Source organism: Sceloporus occidentalis, unplaced genomic scaffold (assembly GCF_023333645.1).
Source record: "Sceloporus occidentalis isolate IW3139 unplaced genomic scaffold, rSceOcc1.0.p SCAF_31, whole genome shotgun sequence".
In the NCBI taxonomy this organism is placed as follows: Eukaryota; Metazoa; Chordata; class Lepidosauria; order Squamata; family Phrynosomatidae; genus Sceloporus; species Sceloporus occidentalis.
The window spans coordinates 9,260,322-9,285,413 of record NW_028317011.1 but is presented as its reverse complement, the minus strand read 5'-3'; the positions used below and the strand labels follow the sequence as shown (position 1 = coordinate 9,285,413).

General features: G+C 39.0%; 1 protein-coding gene across 1 annotated transcript in view; it reads right to left on the bottom strand.

Moving 5' to 3' along the window:
- Positions 1 to 3,421: 3,421 nt before the first annotated feature.
- Positions 3,422 to 25,092, bottom strand: part of LOC149298810 (calcium/calmodulin-dependent protein kinase type 1D-like) — a 123,659-nt gene continuing 101,988 nt past the window's right edge. The window contains exons 4-11 of the mRNA XM_089487156.1: positions 19,609 to 19,747; positions 17,912 to 18,038; positions 15,808 to 15,883; positions 10,355 to 10,467; positions 7,713 to 7,791; positions 5,123 to 5,210; positions 4,500 to 4,632; positions 3,422 to 3,552 (exon numbers count right to left, since the gene is read on the bottom strand). Coding sequence (XP_089343282.1) covers positions 3,422 to 3,552; positions 4,500 to 4,632; positions 5,123 to 5,210; positions 7,713 to 7,791; positions 10,355 to 10,467; positions 15,808 to 15,883; positions 17,912 to 18,038; positions 19,609 to 19,747 — 886 coding nt within the window. The remainder of the gene's footprint in view (positions 3,553 to 4,499; positions 4,633 to 5,122; positions 5,211 to 7,712; positions 7,792 to 10,354; positions 10,468 to 15,807; positions 15,884 to 17,911; positions 18,039 to 19,608; positions 19,748 to 25,092) is intronic.

The following is a 25,092-nucleotide window of genomic DNA, read 5'->3' as shown; positions in this document are numbered from 1 at the left end:
TAGTGGTGATTTTAAACCAAATCAGTTAATTTCTGCCCAGTGAATCACTTCTCATCATCCATTTATTAACTCATTTAATTACTTGAGTTTTAGTATGAAATACATACAATCAATGCAAATATATTCTATGAAGCAACGTGTTTTGTTTTCTTATTTGAAACAGTTTGAAAATTATTATAAAAGGGCATGATGCACGGAGAGCTTTCCCCACTTCTAGAACAAACATAAATAAATCATACGAAGATTTTAAAGTGCTATTAGTCTTGTAAATGTTTGAGATATCCCAGCAGCTTGGAAGTTACTTAGGGACATGATGTATTATATGATGTAAATATGTTGTTTGTTTACATATAATATAGTTAAAAAGGTAAGTTGACCGGCACACAGGCATGATATATTTGCAATGTTGAACTATTTATAAACCACCTTCATATCCTGAATGACCGTATGAGGTTGCTATAAATACAATGCTGCATGGAGGGTCTTGTCAAAGTTATATGACATTGTACAGGGTTACAATAAATGTAAAAGACTTATGAAAATTTGATGATCCGGAAACTAAAACCACAAAAAATCATTATTTCCTTGGCAATGTAGTGTTGTGCACACTGACTTGTGTCATTATATATATATATATATATATATATATATATATATATATATATATATATATATATATATTCATCCATATCACACAAGATTCTTCCATTAGCTAACAAACAGGAAGTTTATCGTTGCTGTCTGAAATATGGGTAAGGTCGGAACTATTTACATTTTGCCAGGTTTTCTAATTCACTCTTTCGAATCTAGAAATCAGCAACAGATGTCAAGCAAGAGTATAGTTAATGTGCTCTCTACAATGGCAAAAAGACAGAAAACAGTTATTTTTAGGGTGGATACAATGGACGCCTGCCTGAAACTCTTTTTCTGCCAGAAAGCTATAAACAACTTCTATTAAGGAATCATCCTGAGTTGCATTTTGAGGGAAGACTTGTATGGATGGAAATTAAATCAACTCTTTCTATCAGCTGAAACAAGATGGACTACACATGGTCCCCAAGTCATTCACTATAAACTGACTTTACCGGCAAACCGAGTGGCCAGCGTCGGTTCTGGATATATCTAGAAGTTTCATAAATATACATATGATCTCTTTTTTTTACACATGAGAACTTGCCCTGAGAATAGCTCTGACTATATATACCTCTTTACATAAGATACATATACAACAGATGCAAAACTATAATGGTGGAATTCTTAGCTCACTACCCGAATCTTCCTTTGTTTTAAGGTTCAGCCAAAATCTCTATGGTATACTCATTAAACTTAAAGTGATGGGAACATTTCAAATCTACTTCCTTACACATAAAGAAGGGGCATCCCCGGTGAACTTCTTCTGCAAAAAGGGTTGGACTGGCCCTGTATAATGTATTGTTTAATCAGTTCGATGACTTTCAAGAAATATTCCTGTGTTAATTATGCATTATGAATCGCATCTCACCTGCAAATTCTGGGTCTAATCACTATACCTCTTCTCACCAATATTCATCAATATTTACACCGGAAAGAAACATTGGTACCAAACTAAAGTCCATCAGTTTAACATTACAGACAATACTGTGTGTGTTTAGCAACATTATTTACCCCTAGCAAATCCTGACTACTATTGTCCAACACACATTAAAATATGGTTGGTTATGAAGAGTTTTTAGAGACCCATGTAAGTGGAATTGTGAAAGTAAAATACTTCTGCCAGTGAATGAAGAACCTTCATATGGGAGAAGCATGGTAAGTAGATGGAATTTGATATGTCAAATAGAATATTTTCGCTATGTGGAGGAGCTGCATAATTCTGATATTATCTGAGACTATTAAGCATTGCAATTCACTTATTTTCTTTAAATACACAGTGTCTATAAGAAACCATACCATTCTTCCATAATTTTACATACAGCTATATAATTCTTCCTTGTAACTACATTTCCTGTAGTGGTGCCAATCCAGTTGCTTTCTCCCACTGTGTTTTCACTGATTGCGTGGAAGTGGTACAACGGATGAGAAAACAGTGTGGAAGTGTGTGACAGAATGGAATCGGCGTAAGACAGAGTCTAGAACAGTAGCTTAATGTTCTGGAGAACCATGGATAGTTGGATATTTCAAACTATATCAACGGATTAATAAAGGATGTTTAAATGTACATGGACAGAAAAAGGAAATATTTACACTTTTGAGACCTCTTAAAAATAATCAGTTCACTAAAATTCAGGACACTGAAAGCCAGCCTGCCCCAGCCCCAGCCCCAGCGGACATATCCCTCCAGCTACTTTGAAAGATGGCTCTGGAATAGGTCACGTTGGCAACATATTGTATATCTGTAAGCTACATTTAAAAAGAAATCACAGTCAGACCCTTTTGAATACATTTTGCCCAGTTGTAAATATGGCAATACAAGTAACATCTAGGAAGGGGGTTACAACAGGAAGCAAGTTAGGTTTTAGAGGAGGACAGTTATTACAGGGGTGCGTAGTTTGACATCACAAATAGTTAAAACCTTTAAATTTTGTTTGACTCCAGCCAGTGAATCTGCTGCTATAACCAGTGGCATATTCTAGCCTAGGACAGCAGATCACATGGGCCATATGACAGGGAGTCTCATCACCCTATGGGGTGATCATGCAACCGTAATGCCACTAGTCAACTTGCCTATTAACACTATGGAGTGCTGAATCAGCAAACAGTGAGTCATGGCTACAGCCAATTAGGAAGATGGTGCTCATAGATCGGCAAAGATTCTTTTTTGGACTGAATCCTACCGCATCTGAGTCTCAGGTAAGTCCACCTCACTGTCAGCCCAACCTGGCACACTGTAATCAAAAGATAGCTTGCTGTCACGGTGGAAGAAACTTTACAGTTTCAATGCTCATTGTTACTGCTGTAGTAGCTACATTTATCCTGTTTCCATCCCCTGTTTAGTAAGAACTGCCTTGAAAAATGCACAAAAATTGAATCCTCACTCGCAAAAGACATCCTCTGAAAGATAACACGATGAAAGTGTTTACCAACAGAATAAAACTATATAGTAATGCACACAAATGTGTATTAAATAATCCAGTTGAGACCTCAATTAATGGGAAAAAATACAACATAAACAGTACCATTACCAATATTGAGAATAAAGCAAGATTATCAGAAAAAAACATAACTTCCAGTAGTAAGAACATTGCAAGGTGCGGCGCCCCATATGGAGAAATTACTTTTTGCCTAGGTGGAGATAGAGTCATTTAAGTTTATAATACATGAAACCATTTTTGTTGCAGTATAAAATATGGCCATAAAAAAATTCCATCCTGGAGTGCACAATTTAGAATGAAATCACACGCAGCGCATACACTCCGTCCCTGCCCTGCTTCTCTTTGGCTGATCACTTGCTCCCAGAAAGCACCGTCGTGACAGAGGTTGGCCTCGGTCTCCGATCTCCGCCGACTGCAGAAATGGCTGTGGAGGAGGAGGAAACGCCTGACAAGAAACTATAGGGATTAGATGGGGATTTACCTGAAAAGGAAATAAAGATGCCTGCTATTATATATAACATGATAGAATGCTTATTTTCATTGTACATAATAACACAGCCTATTAGTTTATTGCATACACCATCATGTATACACTGGAGCATGTGCCCATGACAATTAAGTAAACAAACACCGTAAAACACTATTAGTTTAGCGGCACCAGTGAGGTTTTCTTCCTTAAAGAGCTTGAGATGGTATGAATTATGTATAGTTAAATACAGGGAGGTCACAAGAAATCTCCACACATTACCTATACATGATGCAGGGACACTCAGCGCATGTTGTTGCAGGAGAAGCTCACTGAGGGTTATTATGAAGTCAGGCATTCTAGGCCTGAAACCATCACTCTACATTGTACATAGATTGTGGTAGGATCCCAGCCTGTTCTAGTAGGTCACCGGTATATGAGTTAGACCGGTATAGAGTATGGCGACCATGATAGAATGTGTACAGAAGTCGGTGCTAGAGGAGGCACAAACTTCTCTCCTCTCCTGGTTAGCTGTACATGTATCGCTATACAAAGCTGTACAATGTGTTGGTGCAACAGAATACACCAAACAAATATTGAAGTATTGTATTTCCCCAGTAGGGTTGCATCATTACCATTTTGCGACATCATAATACATTCCGTAGTGCTAATCATGTACACAAACCATTAACTGTCACTTAACGTTTAAACCCGTGTGATCACTCAAAGACTAAAGCACACAGTGCCAGAAACACATTCTTGGCCTTAAAAAAAAGGGGAAAAAATTACCTATGGGGAAATGGTTCATGTACTGTACTAAACATTACACACATTCTACTACCCCCACTGGTTTATTATATGATTTAATACATACAGCATATTAGCCAACTTTGACTCACTTATTGGGTAAGCTTCCCGTGTAAGTTCTTTATAGCACAGATTTTTTTTATCAGCATACGTACAGTCTTTGCGATTCGTTCCATCTGGAAGAGGGCTTGCGGGGCTGTGACCACTAGACATGTTTGAACTGTCTTGACTGCTACCAAGGTGCAATTTTCTCATATGTCTCACAACCGCTGTGGCATTGAATGCTTGCTGTTAAGAACACAAGCACTTGAGAGTTAATTGCGCACCTCTAGTAAATTATATTTTTTAAAGTGCCATAAAAATTTTCATGCAACATTTCATCACATTGCTACCTTTCTATGCCTCAAAAGTCTGTGACTGTTTTACCTCCCACATTACCTTGTTCACTCTTTATGGTGGAGCAGCCTGGTGCTCCATGTTTGTTGTTCCTTAAGGGATCTGTCTTAATGGTGTTTTTCCCACCTGTCAATTATGCAAAAATCAAACAAAATGTATGGTCTATTCACCAAAGGAGGAGTTTGTAGGGCATTGAAGCTTTGGGCCAACTCTAGGAGAAACTCACTGGGGTTGGGCCTTCATAATGTATCGTGATATCAGGGACCTCAAAAGTTCAACTCTACTGCAAACTACCTCTTTAGTGAATAGACCCCGTTAAGCTGTAACAGGACGCAGAGTTACTTCCATGTCAAACAAAGGATATACAGTAGCAGTCACTTACCCTCCATTTGCTTTTTGCAAAGTTTTTCCGGATTTGAGCACTGACAGATTCATGTATATTTTTGCATAAGGCTGTATCTCCGGCAATCCTAAAAAGTAATGAAATATTAAGTGAATATTATTTCAACATATTATTTTGCTTGATACAATCTATTACCTAAACACTTCAAAAGGTACACAAGAATAATCTGACAAAGCTCCCCTTCACTACAGTTGCATTGAACTAAATATCCCATTTAGAATAGTTGGGGGAGACCTCTTGGCCAACGTATCAAAGTACAGGCTGGACATTGTACTTATGTTAACCTCTTAACTTCTGCCACTTATCATGAAAGTTATTTCTCAAATGGAACAAACGGATTGCTATTATTAACTTATTTAAATTGTAGAAACACCAAAATAGATTGGCTTTGGATCATCTACCTGTTGAATTAAAAGAAACCCTGAGTATTAAGTATAGTGACTGTTGGCTAACGTAGTCTTATCGCCACAGCAACTAAACCAGTGTTCCAGTTGATTGAGTCATTTCATCATTGCTACGGTGATAAGACTACTTTTCAAACTTTCAACCAGAATCTCCTTTTATACATAACCTCTATTATCTTTTCCAACAAAAGAAATCAGTGGATATTTGTTGTTTTTTTCATTTACTGCTAGAGACCATAAGTATATTTTGAATTGAAATGCCCCGATTTATGCAGTGATCTGTAAATTGCTGGCAGATAAAATGAAGGATATAAAATGCTTCAAATGAAAGTACAAAAAAGCAAGCAAAGCCATATAAAGTTGCTATCAATAATTAGATCAACTCTGGCATGCACAGTTTTACTCAGCTACTTTAATGATTTATTTTCCTGCCAATACAAATCTTATTTTCATGGTTCCTGCCAAGGTTGTATTATTTAATGTACTAGAATATTATAAACACAGGCGCATGGGAAGCTGTTTAAGTGGATCAAATACACCCCGAGAGTGAAGCCAACACATTACTGGGTTTTTGTAATCTCATACTTTGCAGAAACAGCTAAAAGAGCGTCTTAAAATCCTTGTATTTGTTCAACAGTTTATTTTTACTTGGTTATGTTTTAGCAAAATGTTACATTTGATGTTGTTGTTTTTTCATTTTTCTCTACATATTTCTCAAAGATCAATAACAAAGAAAAGGCCACCTGTTTAAAACACCAGAGTATAGATTTCATCAGACCAGACAATAAATAAGATTTTTATAGTTTTATAGTATATCACCCATCAAGGTGAAGCTGCTACCGGTAGTTAAAATGAGGAAAAATATTTTCCTCCTTGACCACAAAAAATAGTGCTGTAAGGCAGGAAAGTACCGAAGAACAGCTTCTTTTATCTAATTTTGTTCCAATAAAAATAATTTAGCTGTAGACCTGGAGGCTGCCATTCTTATCAGTATTGTGAATACCTTGGGTTCATATTTAAGTTCAGCGACATCACCATTTTATGAGCAATAAACAAGTGGAAACCCAACCAAGTGTTGTTTGCAATCCTTCTACAGACGCACGCACCTTTCATATTATTTTAAATTAGCAAAGATAGCTTGCCAGATGGAAAGCTTAAAATCAAAATATGGAGAAGCTGCAGCTCCAGAGCTCCAGTAGAATGCCTCCTGTCCATTCTGAGAGTTGAATCAGCCAATCAGTGGCAGCAAAGCACTCAAATTGAAATCATTGTGAGTGTTTTTTACACATGCCCATGATGATCACTGACCAGTGCTGATGATGACTGGTAGGAAGAAAACACCCAGTCTGGAGATGTGTTCGGCTGAACACATCTCTTGCAAGGCAAATAGCTATCATATTCATGAAGTGCATATGATGACTGGACTGTCCCTTTAATAAGAATGGAGATTCCAATATATTCCTGCATTCATTGGGGCCTTCTTAACCTTACTGTTGTGTCTATGCTTAAATACACAAAAGGTCCCCTAGACACTAAGGCTGGGTTGTGTCCTCAGAGCCATCTTGCATAGCCAGGTTACTTTCTTCAGCATGGAGCTACACTTTATTTCTGAAGTGCCACTGCTATTTGCCTCAAGCCTAGCCAGCTGGACTAACTTAACCATGTCAAATTTGATAAAGATAGATATAGAAAGATAAATAGATTTATGCTGTTTCTCCCATTTGTTTTGGTACTAAGCTAGCCACTTATATGGGTATTTGAGAAGCTTTGACACAAGACAAACCATGACTCGTTTCCATTTTGGGTTGCTGATGCAATGTTTTTCCATATACATACATATGCACAAATTTTAATTTTGTTACACCTTCTACATATCTACATTTCATTGTTGATGGTCTTGTTCCAGCCCCCCAGAGAATCTTCTCTTTTTTTCTTGTTGTCTTCTGAACCGTTTTCTTTTCATATATATCAAAGTTGGCTTTTCATTAGGTCCATCCAAGATACAGTCAATTGTCTATTTTACTGCATACCCTTGCTTTAATGCGTGTCACCTACTGTCTCTTTGTTTGCCTAAGAGGGCTATGAATGATGGGTTTATATTTGTATTATGACCTATAGCCTATGAAACAGGTCTGCATTATAAATGCATGTAAGTAACACCTTACCATGGATGTCGTAGAGCCTGTTCACACGTGTATCTCTTGCTGGGATCCTTCTCCATCAAGTGATGTATAAAGTCCTTAGCTTCACAAAGACAAAATAGTTTAACAGTTGGAAAAACTACATCATAATGACATACAGCTGTTCTCACTCTTGCCACTTTACAATGTCATTATTATTGCGTGCCGTTATATGGAGAGTGGTCCTTGTTTATGTGTAAAATGAGATTGGGTAAACCAAAGAAGATTAATATTACAATAACACACAATTTGCTGTGGTTCGAGTTATTCCTTGACCTTGGTGTTCTCCAAAGACAACAAATGCTTTTGGTTACAAACACAGCAAATGGTTGTATTTGGCCGTTTTATCAGAGGTTGCGTGTGTAATTAATCAAATGGCCACACTCCATCTGTTTTACCAGAGCTTGACCAATGCAGAGCAGCACATATACAGAGCACACAAAACTAATGGTTAATTTGCACACACAATGTTCACAGATCATACTCAAGAACATCTCAACTAAAAGTAAACACACTGCACCGATACAGATACTGACAGAATAAGCATCACATTTACAGTCCATCCTATGAAAACAAACCATAACTAACATAGTTAGCATAATTTGGCCCATCTGTTCTCTCTGTTAAAACCACAAATCGTATCTTTAAATTTGGGATAACCATATACATATTTGTTCATAAACGCACATCCGTTTGAAGCAGCTTCAAGTTATTAGCTTTGTTCTATTGCAAAAAGGTCATTATAAAGTACCGGTATTTGCCCGATTATAAGACGAGGGGTATTTTTCAGAGCATTTGCTCTGAAAAATACCCCTCGTCTTATAATCGGGGTCGTCTTCTAATCAGACCTCAAATAGAGGTCTGACTATGAGACCAAGATCCAGATCCCCCGCATCGCTCCAGGGGACCTGCATCCTCCTGTCTGATAACCTCAGCTGCTGCCGGCATTTCCACCGGCGTTTATCACCGAGCGCCGGCGAAAGTGCGGACAGCAGCGGAGGTTGCATATGTGCGTACCTTCTCACTGCCGGGATAGCCCGCCCACTGCCGGGGAAGCAGAGACGGTCGCAGAGATCAGAAGAAAGACCGGGACCCCGGCGGCACTGTGCCATCCCAAAGTCATCGGTGGATCCGGTAATTTTCTGGAGGAGGCGGGGCAATGCGGGGTCACACAGCGTCATTGTGTGTGATCCCGTGGGAGCTGCAGTAAGCGCCTGCTGAGACATCACAGTGAGTGAAGTGTCTTAGTTGCTTGAGTGTATATTAGGGTCTGGGTATCTAAGTGTCAGAGTGGGTATGTAAGTGTCAGAGTGGGTATGTAGGTGGGTATATTAGTGTCTTGGTGTGTAAGTGTCCCCCCTATATGCCACTCTGCCTCATGTTATGCCTTTTAACCCCCTATATGCCACTCTGTCCCATGATATGCCTTTAAACCCCCTATATGCCAGAGTGGCATATAGGGGTATAAGGCATTTCTGGAGGCAGAGTGGTATATAGGGGGTTAAAAGGCATAACATGGGCAGAGTGGCATATAGGGGGACACTTACACACCAAGACACTAATATACCCACCTACATACCCACTCTGACATACCAGGCATATCAGCGAGGCAAAGTGGCACATAGGGGGTATAAGGCATTTCTGGGGGCAGAGTGGCAAGCCTGGGGTGGTCTTATAATCAGGCTTTTTCTTTTTTTTTAAATTAATATTCAGATTTTGGGGGGGTCGTCTTATAATCGAGCAAATACTGTATTTAAATAGGTTTCTATCTATTTTCACTCAAATGCCATTCTTTCAGGCTGGTGGGGGACTTTTTAACACCCAGATCTGTTACACAGATAATACTTCCATACAGAACGAAGTAGCAATTTTACTGCTTAAGACATACAGATGTAAACTAGCAGGAAATAATTGCGGACATAATTTGTGATTTTCCAGATACTGCACACCGATTAGTGCGCCAGGGTTTACATTACTGTAGAAGTAAAAAGCGCTATAAAGAACGGTCTTCCTTTTCAGAATATGCGGTAAGCTGGCTGTTGTAAACGTTGTGCTAAATACCAATTGAACACCAATTATTTTCTTTGTAAAACAAAAGATAAAATGCTTTAGAAAATATGGATCAATAGATTAAGCTAAGTATAGTAGAGATGTAATGTGTGTTTTAAAAATTCCCACGTGACAAATGGTTTTATTGCCATAGCAAGCCTCATGCTGTTCCTGCTGATTGGGTAATTCCAGCGGTTGCTATGGTGATAAGGCCACTTTTAAAAATGTTGCACTTTTTTAAACAAAATCCCCTGTGTTTGATCTGTCGATGCTGGTCTTTGCCGAGGAATGGACCAGTGAACGGCAGACAGCAGAATGTAGAAGTACAGAGAAATAAAATGAGACGGTGGACAGAATGGGAAAGATAGGAGGCACATTCCCTGTAAAATATTATGTCTGGAAAGAAAAACAAATAAGTGAATACTTAGCTCATATCTTTCATTGTGTTTCAATTTACTCATGATAACAATGTTTCAGCTATTGCTTGACATTCGTTTGTTAATACTGTAGCATGGGTGGAACTTCCTTGTGTCAAAACTGAAGCTTTCTGAAACTGAAAATATTTATGTTGTACATACCAGATTCGGAGATATCGTCCCAGTACGGAGAATCAAACTCATAGTCAGCTTTAAGAATCTGCTCAAATAGTTTGGAGTCATTCTCATCGTAGAAAGGGGGATAACCGCAGAGGCTGAAAGATCACACACAAGGCAATCAATGTCATCTTTTACACAATGCAAATAAAATGCGGAGAACATAACTGCACTTCTTTGACATTGGTTGATGAAATTCTGTTGATTTTACCCCCTAGGAGTAAAAGGGCCACATTTAGCATATTTGTCAGTGGTTACTTAATTAACTAATAAAGCAGTTAAGCTATACTACACACGACACAGCAGAAAAAAAGAATCTATTCTCTTGCAGCCCAGTGTTAAGCCGTCATCTGGTTAGGTTAACTATATGCTTGCTTGTAAAATGTAAATATCAATGCGGTATCGTAGCAATTTCAATCACATTACAGGTGACATTACAAACCTCCAGATATATTAAATGGATTTAATTGAGATTTAATGGGAGTCAGTAGTCAGGAGACATTTTTCCCTCTGGGAGGCCAGGACAATGTTCATAGTTTTGCTCTGATTATATTTATGTGACAACCTCATAATCAGTTTATACTTTACCTTGGGAAACCTATATATGTATATATTCATGACGAGTCAAGGAATAACATGCAGTAATATAGTAGTACAAATGAACAAGAAAAAAGTCACTTTTATTGCTAGTATACATATCAAGCCAATAATAGAGGAAACAAAAATAAATAATTTCCTTAAAAGCCATGTCCCTCCTTTTATAAATGTATCCAATGTATGCAGCTGTACATATACACACAATGTACGCGTTGCATAATGCTGTATATACCATGGCAGGCATGCATAAGATGGGTTTAAATGCCATAATTAAACTACCCCCTAAAATCTATAATATAAAGTATAATATAGCTTTTTGAGGGCTGTCGAGTTAAACATCTCGTCAAAGCGTCCAAACAGCTTGTCAATTTGTAGCTGGTACACTACTGCAAGAGGGTGGAGCTTCTGGGCACAATCTTGGAAGAACCGGGAGCTGTCCCCATAGACTGAAAATACATACCTATTAATGGCCAAAATGAATCTATGCTAAAAAGGAGTAGATGATCTAGTGAAACATAATACTATACTTAGAACACAGTACCAATACTGTAGGACCTCACTGGGATGGAGATTACTTAATTCATTTTTCCATTGCACTCTGTGGAACATTTGTGTACAATGCAGCCCACTACAGGACAGTTTATGGGCTGTGTGGGCTAAGGGATACAATGCCACATAATGCATTATGGTCTATTAATATTCACTACATAGTTGTATGTGCTAAATTTAAAAAATGTGCTGGTGTTTGTGCCAGCAGATTACCTTTTACATATGAATTAGTATAGAATTCCCCCAGCTGTACACGGCAGGAAGCATATTCCCGAAGAGCTAGAGAACCTTAGTAGTATTAGTTACTCAATGGTGTAATAATTAGGGCCTTGAGCAGCCATGGAATTAGGAGAATTAATGTAGCTTCCTGGAAATGGTGCATGTTGAGATGTTTTGAATGTCTATACAGTTACAAAATCCAATTGATTGATGTAGGCAGCTCTCATTCATGAATTATTAGAAAAAATAATATATTTTATAAAAATGAAAATTAATTCAAAATCCAGGTAAAAGATAACCGTTACAGCTTTGAGTTCAGACACATAACCTGGGAAATAAAAGGTGGTATTCTGTTTTAGACTACCTTTTTATCTGTTATGCCAGAGCATGTCCCTATCTAAATAAATTGTATGAGGCACAATGAAAAGGGAAGACAAGTCTGATGTCACCAAGCATGACTCCACATGAAACTAGCCTCCTCTTTTTAGGGTGTATTTCACTCTTGGATTGAGCCACGCTCCTCTACTTCACCATCCCTGTTGAAGGGATACTCCATGGTCCTTGGGTGGGGTTTTGTACTATATAAGCAAGGGAAACCTGTGTAACGCCTTCCCTAACCCCAAGCTAAATGCCCTGCAGTAATCATCTTCAGTCAGGTCATGACTCAAGGAATGCTCCATGCACATGTTTGGGAAGTGCTCCCACTGATTATCAGTAGCAAGGATGGTAAGACCATGGAGGAGGGCTGTAGCTGCTGCAGCAGGGGTGCATTCTTCTATAGTGGGAGTATCAAGGGCAATAAACTGTCCTGTTAATGCCATTTGGCAGCATGGCATGCCAACCAAAACAAACCACAGCAGAACACAATTTCATCTTAAATGGAACTGTAAGGCATTTTTGTAATTTACACATGTAGGCACAACTGCAAAATCCAAGGTCTGGGGACATTGCAGCTCAGTGGAAGAATTAGGCATACTGTTACTAATTAAATAATAATATGTAGTGACTATAGCAGGATGCACCAAGGTTTCATGGAGCATACTATAAGTTAGTGAGCATTGGCCACAGGATACCCAGGGATAGACATGAAAAAAGAGAAGTAGGAAACCCTCATGATGATATGGTCTGCTAGCCTTAAAAAGGTTTAAGCACAGTCACATGAGTATTTGAGAGTTTTTAAAGGAAATCCATTGGTATTTTCTGAGATAATGAACGAAGGGCAATTTTTTCTGATAAATATTTCTTTTAAAATGCGAACCATGTTCATACATAGAGGTCACCACTAGTGTTCCCTCTAAGCTGTGCACTTGTGCGTGCGCACCTAGCTTTCAAAGGGAGCGCACACGAACAAAAATTGTGCGCACAACCGGTAGCAGACCCTCCCCCCCTTCAGTACGCTACTGATTGTGTGAACAGCACCCCTCCAGAGACGGACAGTAATGTTGTCAACGATTTTCATCATCGATTAATCGAATCGATTTTTATCGATTATAAAAATTATAATCCGACCTCAAACAGAGATCGGATTATAACACTAGAATCCAGATCCCCCGCAACGCTGCAGGGGACCTGGATTCCCCTCACTGTCGGCCGGTCTCTCACTTCCGTCTCTCTCCCCCTCCCATACACCCCTCTGACTCCTCCCCCCTCCCATACATCACTCTGCCTCTCTACCCGGCTCCGTTACTGACTTCATAGAAGCCTCAGCGTAAGTGAAGGGCAGTAACGGAGGCTGTCTGTGCGCATCGTACAGACCCCCACCGGCTGACAGAGAATCATCCTCTCTGTCAGCCGGTGGGGGTCTGCATCGCACAGACAGCCTCCGTTAATCACCTTCACTTACGCTGAGGCTTCTATGAAGCTGCAGTGAAAGTTCCTGTCAGTAACGGAGCCGGGTAGAGAGGCAGAGCGGTGTATGGGTGGGGGGAGGAGTCAGAGGGGTGTATGGGAGCCACCCTCCCATACACCACTCTGGCTCCTCCCCCTCCCATACGGCACTCTGCCTCTCTACCCGGCTCCCTGGTGGCTTGTGAACCTCCGTGGCTGACAGGAGGCAGAGTGGAGTATGGGAGGGGGGAGGAGGCAGAGTGGAGTATGGGAGGGGGGAGGAGGCAAAGTGATGTAGGGGAGGGGGTGGAGCCAAAGTGATGTATGGGAGGGGGAGGAGGCAGAGTGGTGTATGGGAGGGGGAGGAGCCAGAGTGGAGTATGGGAGGGGGAAGAGGCAGAGTGGTGTATGGGAGGGGGAGGAGGCAGAGTGGTGTATGGGAGGGGGGAGGAGGCAGAGTGGAGTATGGGAGGGGGGAGGAGGCAGAGTGGAGTATGGGAGGGGGGAGGAGGCAGAGTGGTGTATGGGAGGGGGAGGAGCCAGAGTGATGTATGGGAGGGGGAGGAGCCAGAGTGGTGTATGGGAGGGGGGAGGAGCCAGAGTGGTGTATGGGAGGGGGAGGAGCCAGATTGGTGTATGGGAGGGGGAGGAGCCAGAGTGGTGTATGGGAGGGGGAGGAGCCAGAGTGGTGTATGGGTGAGTTATAGTGGTGTATGGGGGGTATTATGAATTTCAGGGCATATAGGGGGTATAAGGCATATCGATATAAGGCATATCAGGGGGGCATAAAACATAGCTGGGGGTAAAAGGTATATCAGGGGGCTCAGCTGCATATCACTGGCATATAAAGAGTATAAGGCATATAGGGGGCACAGTGGCATATCAGGGGGCACAGTGGAATCTCAGGCATATAAGAGGTATAAGGCATATATGGGGGCAAAGTGGCAAGCTGGGGGTCAGATGTGCATAACCGGGGGCAGTTTGGTAAATAAAAAAAATTTAAACAAGGCTTTTTTCTCATAGTTTTTATTAAATATGAAAAATAGTTAACATATGAATTAATATTTACTAATAACTTTGTATTAAAACCTAGTTTGAGAAACACTGTTTGGGTTCTTGTAGCTTTTATTATTATGTCAGTAAAATAAGAAGGTGAATAGAGAGAGGCCATTGTGATAAAGAGATGAAAGTAAATTGTACGTTTTTTATTACATTATTTTAAATTGAAAAAAAATTAAATTTTTTTATCCGATTAATCGAAAAAAATAAATCGGCCAACTAATCGATTATTAAAATAATAGTTAGTTGCAGCCCTAGTCACCACTGTGACAAATTTTACAATGCTAGGTACTGGTAGCCATTAATGATAGCAATTCATGTCATGTCCTCTGTCCATGGTGCTGATAGGGGTAATGCGCAGGAATCTACGGTGCTGTTTACATTGCAGTCTGTTCGGAGCCATATGAGTACATTTTTTAAGCCCCTTGGGGGACCAAGGGAATTCGTATTTACTTACAGGGCCATACTGAAAGTTAGTGGCAAATCCAGCTCTGGACACACTTAATCCTACAACTGTGTAAGTGATATAGGAAATCACATCACAATAATTATTAGAATGCTCATTTACACTTTACACTTAAAGACGCAGTCATGTACCACCCCCTATTATTTGGAGAGGCATTCATATGTGCTGAAGTCTAGGCTATGTTCCTATGGCAAATGCTGCTAGTGCACTCACCTGCCAGTGCCCTTTTGACGTCAAGGCTTCAGTGAATGAATCTGACCTGGATAAAGCGCTGTACTCCTACTGCATTTCAGCTTGGCGGCTAGATTCAGTGCTGAACCCAGTGGCACCCTGTTCATAGAAGCCCATCAGACAGGCTACAGTGCAGAGGAGGAACAACGCAGTACAAGGCATTCTTTCAGGCATAAAGTAGCCTGAAATCAATGGAAGAAAATAAACCAAAATCTAGTTTGGATTTTTTTCCTTTTTGTATTTTTTTTGCATTAAAAAAAAATTATAGTCCTGAAATGAGCATTGTGTATATTTAAATATTCTCTGTCTATTAAAAAAAAATACTTTTTAATGCATTTAACAAATAAAAAGTAGCAACCTTAAAAGACCATCGATGTTCTCAAAATAATCCCATCTGGATTCATACAAAATGATAAAAGATGGACAGTAGCAAAACAGACAGACATAACATATCTATAAGCAGATAAATGGTTTAGGGAAGTGCACTCACAGAATGTATGCAATCACTCCAATAGACCAACAGTCTACAGCTTTGCTGTAAGGCTTCTGTGCTAGCACTTCTGGAGCTGCAAAAACAAAAAAATATTACAGTTTCACAGCTAAAATGTACAAATTATGCAAACAAACTTGATGATGGGGTACTGTCACATCAATGAAAATATGTATAACTCGGCAAAATAATTACCTTGTTACTTGCTATTAATAGTAATATTAAGCGTAGAACATGAGCTTTTAAGTAGAAAACCTCTCATCTTGAAAGTGAGAAAATAAAGTAAATCTAGGTACTTGACTGCAGACACAATGGGCATAGCAGGTTTATCCCAAATCAAATGTATAATAAGAACTATGGAGGTAACACATTCCTACATTCAGTAATATTTTCAATGTATATTAAAATACACGAAAAAGAAACATTAATTGTGAAATATACAAGGAATGGTAAAGTAAAGCTGAATGGGGAGAGCTCAGAAATCAGACTGGAATATTTGTTATTATTAGCTTTATCTGTGAAATAGAGTTTAACTACAAATATTTAATGATCTTCACAGGTATGAGACAATCTTACACATAACCACGGAAGGTGTGTTAAGTGTTAAGTGTGCATATGACTATTCAGTTCCTCTTCAACACATAAATGTGTTTTAACATATTTCTAAATACGTGTGCTTAAATCTAAGAAAAAAGAAACAGTTTATATGTACAATAAAGGATCAGCCATAATAATGAGATATGTGGTACATCAAGTATGTTCAGCATATAGTGTAGAGGAGTTGTGGCTTAGTTGAGACACCGCTGTCTTTTTGTTGCAGTGAATACAGGTGCCGTCATTGTAACTTACACTATTCAAAAGTTTGGGGTCACTAAGAAATGTCTTTGTTTTACAAAGAAAAGCAAATTCTGTCCATTAAAATATCAAATGGACCAGAAATACAGTGTAGATTTTGTTACTGCTGAAAACTACTTGTAGCTGGAAACAGCTGATTTTTGATGGAATATTTTCACAGGTCATACAGATGTCCTCTATGACTCCCATCACTCCTGTGTTCCAATGGCACGTTGTGTTGGCTGATCCAAGTTAAAGTTTAAAAGACTAATTGATCATTAGAAGACCCTTTTCTAATTATGTTACAGCTAGAAATGTCATTGTTTTCCATGATTACAGCTACGTGACCCTAAACGTTTGAATTGCAGTGTATATGTAAACCTACTTATATGAAGAACAATCAAAACCCTGTTGTAGAGATGGCATCAAACAGACTGACTCCTGAACCACCTCTGTGCATAAACGTTAAAAGCTCCTTAAAACGGCTATAATTATTAGTAAGAACTTGTGCCATACAACTGCCAACCCCTGAAGTTCCAGGGTTTCGATAGCTGCAGCCTTGGAATCATTCTGAAAATAAATCATGCAATGCACGCACCAACTCACAGATCAAAATCCACTTGCTTCATATTCAATGATACCATCATTATAATTATCATAATTATATTATTACCTTAAAATCATGCTAACCACCTAAATTATTTCACATTTTGTGGTTTTCCAGCCATTTTCCATACATCTCTGAACCACTTTGCTGGATTGCAGATCACCATAAAAAAATCTGTGATTGCAATTCTTAAATGATGTAAATACGTGAATACTAATAAAACCTGGCAAGAGGCTATGGAAGTAGGCATGACAAAGAAATCTATTCAGATTTGGCCTATACTTTTTCAAATTCCAGGATGAGTAAAACATGTGTAATTAAGAGTCTTGATGTTTAATAATAACAAAACTAGACATTATAGCAACATCCATTTACATGAATTAATCATTTTGCAGATGGAAAAGATGTTTAGTGTTTGGTCTTCATGTAACTTGCACACTATAAATTAGACCACTCAGAGCTAAACAACACGCTGACTACATATGATCCTGTAAAGCAGGCTGGGATCCCTGAGGCAGAGACAGGGTCCGTTCATTGTGGAAACACTATGCAGAAATCAATTTAACAGAAATATTGTTCAGAATTTTCCATTTGATAAAATCTTGTTTATTGATCCTCTCAACATAAAACAATAACTTCCAAACTAGAACTCGTATCACTTACCAACATACCCTGGGGTTCCACAGGCTGTGGACATCACATCGCCTTTACCTTCCATCTTTGAAAGCCCAAAATCGCTGATCATAATTTTTGATTCCTCTTCCTGACTAAAATATAGCAGGTTTTCAGGCTGTAGGCAGAAAAATAACATGTTAGAAAATGTGAAATAATTGTATATGACTCACAAAGATAGGTATTAAGTAATACAGAAAATTGGATATTTTAATTTTGACAAAAAAGTCTATCCGAGCAGCATATACCTCCCTTTATCCAGAATATTCTGCAAACGGATCTAGAAAATCTATATTGAATATTTTCAGAACAGTTTCAACTAAAGACATAAATAAAAAACGTATTTGTTTCATTTAATGCATTTATATTGAAGAAGCGCAAAGCTTTTGAGAAATATATTTGAGAAAAAAACAAAACAAGCAAGAAAAAGCCAAGCCGCAGCAGACAAATAAAACATATGATATACGTAATGTTCTATAGCCTCAATCCTTGCGAAACAAGATAAACGCAGTGTATTAAATACTGTTCGGCTCCTTACTTATTAAAAGAAATTAATCATTGTAATGTTAATAATAGATCTGTAGACGGAATGAAGTCATTTCACATAATCATAAATGACATCTATCCTGACTGAAGTGTAGTAATGCAGACTAAACCAAGAATAAATAAAACTCTATCCTCGGGGCAGGGGATTTCTACCAGTCCGGAAGTCTGAAAAAGCTGGAATAGAATTGGATTTGCCCAAATTAAGGCCAGATTTAAAGACAATAATCCCCTTTTATGCATTAATGCCCATCTGGCCCTCATAATACATATACTGCTTTGATATGTATAATTATGATGCCACAATGAGGACCATGAGTAAATGCCACCTTTGTCCAATCATTTATTGACACTTAAGAACATAGGGATTTACACATACCAAGAATCATTCTGGTGTAAAAATTGACAAGTGGTTTTATCACTACAGAAATCAACAGCATGTTTCTGCCGATAGGACCATCACATTTGTGTTTAGATCACTTTTTACATTTTGGACCAAAACCACTTTTTATGGATAACCTAGTTGTGATTTACGCTGTGGACTTTGCACCATTATTTAAGACTGCACATTTCACAAAAGGTTTACTGCCCTAAACATCTTCACAAGTACAGAATGCATATAAAAGCACATCATACGTATTTTAATATTCATTTGTTAACATGGGGGGAAATGCCACTTACCCTGGTGAAGCACTGCAACTGCAGAGCTGCAGCAGTCCTCCCCATCTACTCTTTATAATTGCAGCCAGCTTTTGGCTGCATGAATCAAGCAATTAGTGGCAGTCCAGCAGCCCGATATGCATGTGTGCGGGGTGTCTTATTATGCCCGCTGGAAATCATAGATGAGCCAGGAGCTAGAACTACCTGACTGCATATACTGTAGTCAACATCACACATCTGCGAGCCAAAGTACACGTGCGTTATACTCACCACCAGCCAGCTCCAGCACTGGCTTGAATAAAAAGTGCACGTTCCTGCCAATGACAGGCTGCCTCAAGCAGCCAAAAGTGGAAAGAGAACCAATTGATGGAGTTGTTTGGGACACTAGACTGTCCACGCAAGTGTTTGATAAACGTCCTAATAATCATAATTAGTTTTCTTTTTTAAAAGTTAGGAAAAATATGGTAATTTATATATATATTTACCTTAAGATCTCTGTGCACAATACCCAACCTGTGAAGGTAAAAAACAGCATCCAAAACCTGTCGGATGAGAGTGCTAGCATCTTTCTCCGTGTAAAATCCTTTCTCCACTATTCTGTCAAATAGCTCTCCTCCAGAAACGCTAAAAGACACAAGAAAGTTTACACTATTAAAAATAGGATGTTGATGTGAAAGGCAACAGCATATATCAGGTGTTATGTAATAGATTATAAGATTGTCTTAACAAGCATTATTGTTATTGCCAATTTTGTATATTACCAGTGTTGTTATCATTAATTCTCAGTCTCCGCTATTCTAATAACGCTATGGAATCTTCTGGCTCTTTGTAACTAAAATGTAATGTAATAGTTATCCGACAAAATAACACGGAAACAATATTAATAGGCTATTTCAAACTGTGGTAACATTGACTTTATGCTCGAAGCACTGGCAACATTTATAAAAAGAATATCCACAGCCACAAAATTAAACAATAAATAACATCTAGCAAAAACAACAAGAACTTCAGGTTACTTTGACAGTAATGCGTTATTCACATTTATGTACCTAAATTATGTATTTTATAGAGAAGAAAAAAAAAAGAAAATAGGTGTATAAAACCATACGACCAAAGGCTCATATTCCTTTAAAAAGAATGTACCATGGAAGATGATCCAACTGAAGAAGATATCTCTGAGGTCCCAAAAGCTTTTGTAACTTTACATCTATTTCTATGATGGATCACTAAAAGCTGTAAAGCGGCTCCCTATTAGTTTTACTTTTGTTAATCAATGGTGGAAATGTCACCTTGCAACATGAATTGTAATGCTGAAGTCTCTGACCTTTAGGAAGTAAATGTACAGATAGTAGATGTTGTCTAACAATGCTGGCAACGGAGTGCTTGCTGCTCCCACTTGTTGGGGTAAAAGCACTAGTTTTTACTGATTTGTTGGAGGAAGTACATTTAACAAGAAAAATGACATCTCCACAATTTAAGAATTAGTTTGAGAACCCAAACACTAAGAAGTGTATCATATAAAAATCATCTAAAAGGGATCTACAGTTTTGTGCCGCAAGCTATCACGTTTAATACATTTGTTTAGAACTGGTTTTCATAATATAAATGGCAGCATGTTTTTGATTAGGACAACTACTTGACAGAAGTGATTGAAGACAATTCATTCATTTCTTTCAAACACGGATTACAAACATCAGGGAGCCATCTGGTGGCTTGATTGCCATGTTATTGAAACATGCCTCATGTTACTGAGATTTTCCCAGCATATACAAGATAACGGGACGAACAAGGTGAGAACCCCGTGACCACGTATGCTTGGAACGAATACAAGCTCGCTTGTGGCAAGCTGCCATATAGATCCCCGTTAAATCTACTGCTTTGAAAACTAACAATTGCTGCAGGAATACAGTTGCATATATTTATCGCTATACATGTACCTTCAGGTCACATTGTATAATAAACGTATTTTTACTGTTTTCCACTTTCATAATCATGCAAGGCTGATGGATGAGAGCAACCTGCCAGTTTTCAACCAGATGGCCGAGGAAAATGAATGCCTAACGTTTGGTACACATAATTTCCCAATAGATTAAATGCATGCTGGACTGTCTGGCCTCATCGCAAGAAGCTGTAAATAACCACCGGCAAATAGATAACGCAATACAAGCAAAGTAACGTGGACACCTAGCTGCATTCCTCTGCCAACACCTGCAATAGGTTCCTAAACTCACCTCTGGATGTGGCTGGTGGAGAAACGGTGGACACAACGACTATATGTGAATCCCAATCCTCCGAGGAGACAGTAGATTGTAAATTATTTCTAATAACAAGGTATTTGCTCGATTATAAGACGACCCTGATTATAAGATGACCCCCCAAATCTGAATATTAATTTAGGAAAAAAAGAAAAAGCCTGAATATAAGACGACCCTATAGGAAAAAAAGTTTTACCAGTAAATGTTAATTCATCTAAACTATTTTTTTTTTTATAAAAGCTATGATTGAGAAAAATATTTTGGTTTTATTTCCTTCTATTTTCCAACCTGCCCCCCAGTTATGCACATCTGCCCCAGAAATGCTTTATACCCCCTATATGCCACTGTGCCCCATGATATGCCTTTTAACCCTCTAAATGCCACTGTGCCCCATGATATGCCTTTTAACCTTCTAAATGCCACTGTGCCCCATGATATGCCTTTTAACCCTATATGCCACTGTGCCCCATGATATGCCTTTTGACCCCCTATGTGCCACTCTGCCTCCAGAAATGCCTTATACCCCTATATGCCACTCTGGCATTTAGAGGGTTAAAAGGCATATTATGGGGAAGAGTGGCATATAGGGAGGTTTAAGGCATTCAGGAGGCAGAGTGGCATATAGACGGTTAAAAGGCATTTCACAGAGCACTCTGCCTCCAGAAATGCCTTATGCCCCCCATTTATAACTCCCCCCAAACGTACCGGTGCTTCTGACTTCCCTGTCATGTAGCCGGGGCAGCGTGTAGATCCCACGCACATACGCTGCAGCAGGAAGGAGGCGTGGCTAGCAGCGGGGGTTGTCTGCGTCCATCGCGCAGACCTTCCCCGACTGTCAGAGATCAGAGTTCCCCGCACCGGTGCGGCACCGGCACCAGTGCGGGGAACTCTGATCTCTGACAGCCGGGGAAGGTCTGCGCGATGGACGCAGACAACCCCCACTGCTAGCCACACCTCCTTCCTGCTGCAGCGGAAGTTGTCTACGCGAATCGCGTAGACATCTACACGCTGCCCCAGCTACGCACCGGGGACTCAGAAGTACCAGTAAGTGGGGTGGGCGGGGGGGAGACAGGAGGATCCAGGTCCCCTGCAGCTGCGGGGGATCTGGATCTTAGTCGTCTCATAGTCAGACCTATTTGAGGTCTGATTATAAGACGACCCCGATTATAAGACAAGGGGTATTTTTCAGAGCATTTGCTCTGAAAAAAACCTCGTCTTATAATCGAGCAAATACGGTAATTGTGGCCAGTGATCATACTTCATCTACATTTACTTTTTGTGGCATAACCTCACCTCTCTTAACCCGCATGTGCATTTCCCACTCTCTTTCTTTATGATACGAGGTCTGCTTTGTGTTAAAGTATGATGTGTGTACACAACTACTGAACGTACTCATTGCCACGGTGCATTACTCAGGTGCTCATTTTCTGGTTGTGTATTCACACACACACATTACACCAATGTGCACGGTACAACCATAGAATGTTGAGTAATCGTGCAACAAATCAAAAGGGGGAAAAAAGCATCAAAGGAGCTGTATAATTGCAACATGATGGCACCGTGTGCTACATATAAACACTTGCAATAAACTCTCCAGCTCCCTTACTGCCATGATATTTACAGAAAAAGCTAAGGGGTAGCTGAAAGGCTGATTTAGTTATAAACATTGTCAAGCCTTTAGGTGACGCATGCCCCATCTGTAATGCCAATACTACATATAAAATCAAAATCTTGCAAAATTTCGGGCTGTGCTCTGAAATGTTTGTGTCCTACTGCATAATGACATGTTTGATCTCCCTCAGGCATTGAAGGAGTTAAACCCTTGCACATGTGCTCTTTGCAGTGAGTAGACAACCAGGATGTTTACAGCAGCTTGTCTCCCATCTGCTCTCTGCCTGTGTTGCTCCTGTCACAGTGTCTGTGTTTCCAGGAAAAGCATCCATACATTTTGCGGCTAAGACAATACAGAAAAAAAATACACTGGATTATGTATTTTCTGTTTGTAAACATACCCTAAACCTATTATAAAGAACATAACTTCATATAAACAAAATACAAAGCATGCATTTTCCTACATAGCCTCGTGACACCAATATAATGCTGTTTAACCCCTTAATGACAAAGCCCATACATGTACGGGCTCAAAATGCATTGTTTTCAATGGATTTTGGGACTGCCCATTTTCCTTAAGGGGTTAAATTATACAGTGTATATGTATTATATACCATCTTAACTCCTTCTCAGGGCCTGTTTAATTATTCCTCCCCCTCTTTTAAGTTGCTAATTGCTGATGATTGGTTTAGGGGACGAGTGATCTAAACATGCTCACCTTCAATATTTTATACAGCTGCTATGTAACTTAAGACATAGTTTCAAATTAGATGCTATACCAACATGTTCCAACAGGGGGAGCCCAAACACTGCTGTTTTTGTGAAGCCCTATTAAGCTTCAGGACTTTGTTCTATCGTGCATGTCTGGGTTTCTTGCCAACAGCTAATAAAAACATTGGCAAAATCTAAAAATGTTTTTATGCAATTCTTACCAAATGGCCAGGGCACTATGTGTTTTGAAATTATGCAGCAGAAGTGTATATATAATCACTATGGAGAATATAAACTTATTTAAATACATCTTCACAGATATTTATCTAGAGAAATTGTATTTAAAAATCCCTTCAAACATGTCAAATATACAGAAAGCCTTCCCCGAGTAACAGAAAAGGTGCAATTTGGGACACTAGTACACTAGGAGGGTAAATATTATTGTAAAAGGGCATGTAATGTAATTGTCTCCATCTTAATATCAAAGTACTTGTAAAGCATGTTAATGGGGTCTTTTGTGCTCTTTCGAAGATTATATAGATCTGAAATTCATTGTGCCAAGTAATAAAACCATAGGGTTTATTCACAAACTCCACCACTTCATTATTCATTATGAAGGGCCAACATTGGAAGGTTTCTCCATCAAGAAGGGCTGAGCTATCCTGTATATCCTTCAGAGAAATCTCAATGATTTACCTATACATTATACAGGGCCAGCCAAGCGCATCTGGCTGGTATACAGACTGTCACTAATGTTGAACTTTCATAAAGTGAAGAAGCTGAAACCCAACTCTCCGACCACTTCTCAGTTTAGTGAATAAAGCCTACCTAGTTTCTTAATTTCACTAACTATATCATAAGAAAGTTGATTCAGATGAGGGCTAGGATACTACATCATGGACAATTAAAGAACGTGTTCTCCCCTTTTACAAAACATTAGACAATGCTCTATATTTGAAAGAGGTATTTGTTTTGTAGATTTCAGTGTAAACAGCAGGTGTCTTGAAGGGTTAAGAAAAAGAAATCATTGCCTAATGCAGGACAAATTGAATATCTATTGGGAATTCTCTGTCTAAATCATATAGTAAGGGTGTATTTCTGCACCTGTTCCTCTAATTGAAAGATGTGATTTCACTCGAGCTGCACCAATGAACCAGGTTCCCCAGTTCTCTTGTGTTCCGCTCTTAAACAAAATAAGGAGCCTGCTTTGCACAAGAAAGGACACACAGTGTTATATAATTTAGCTAGAAAGTAAATCATTTTTTTTTTAAATCTTTTTTTAAAAAAGTATGAGTCATCCATCAAATGTATTTCTATTTATTAGGTAGAGGTGCTGCGTTACTGTTAACCATAAAAATGGAAAATCTGCTTTTGAAGAAAATCCAATAAAGA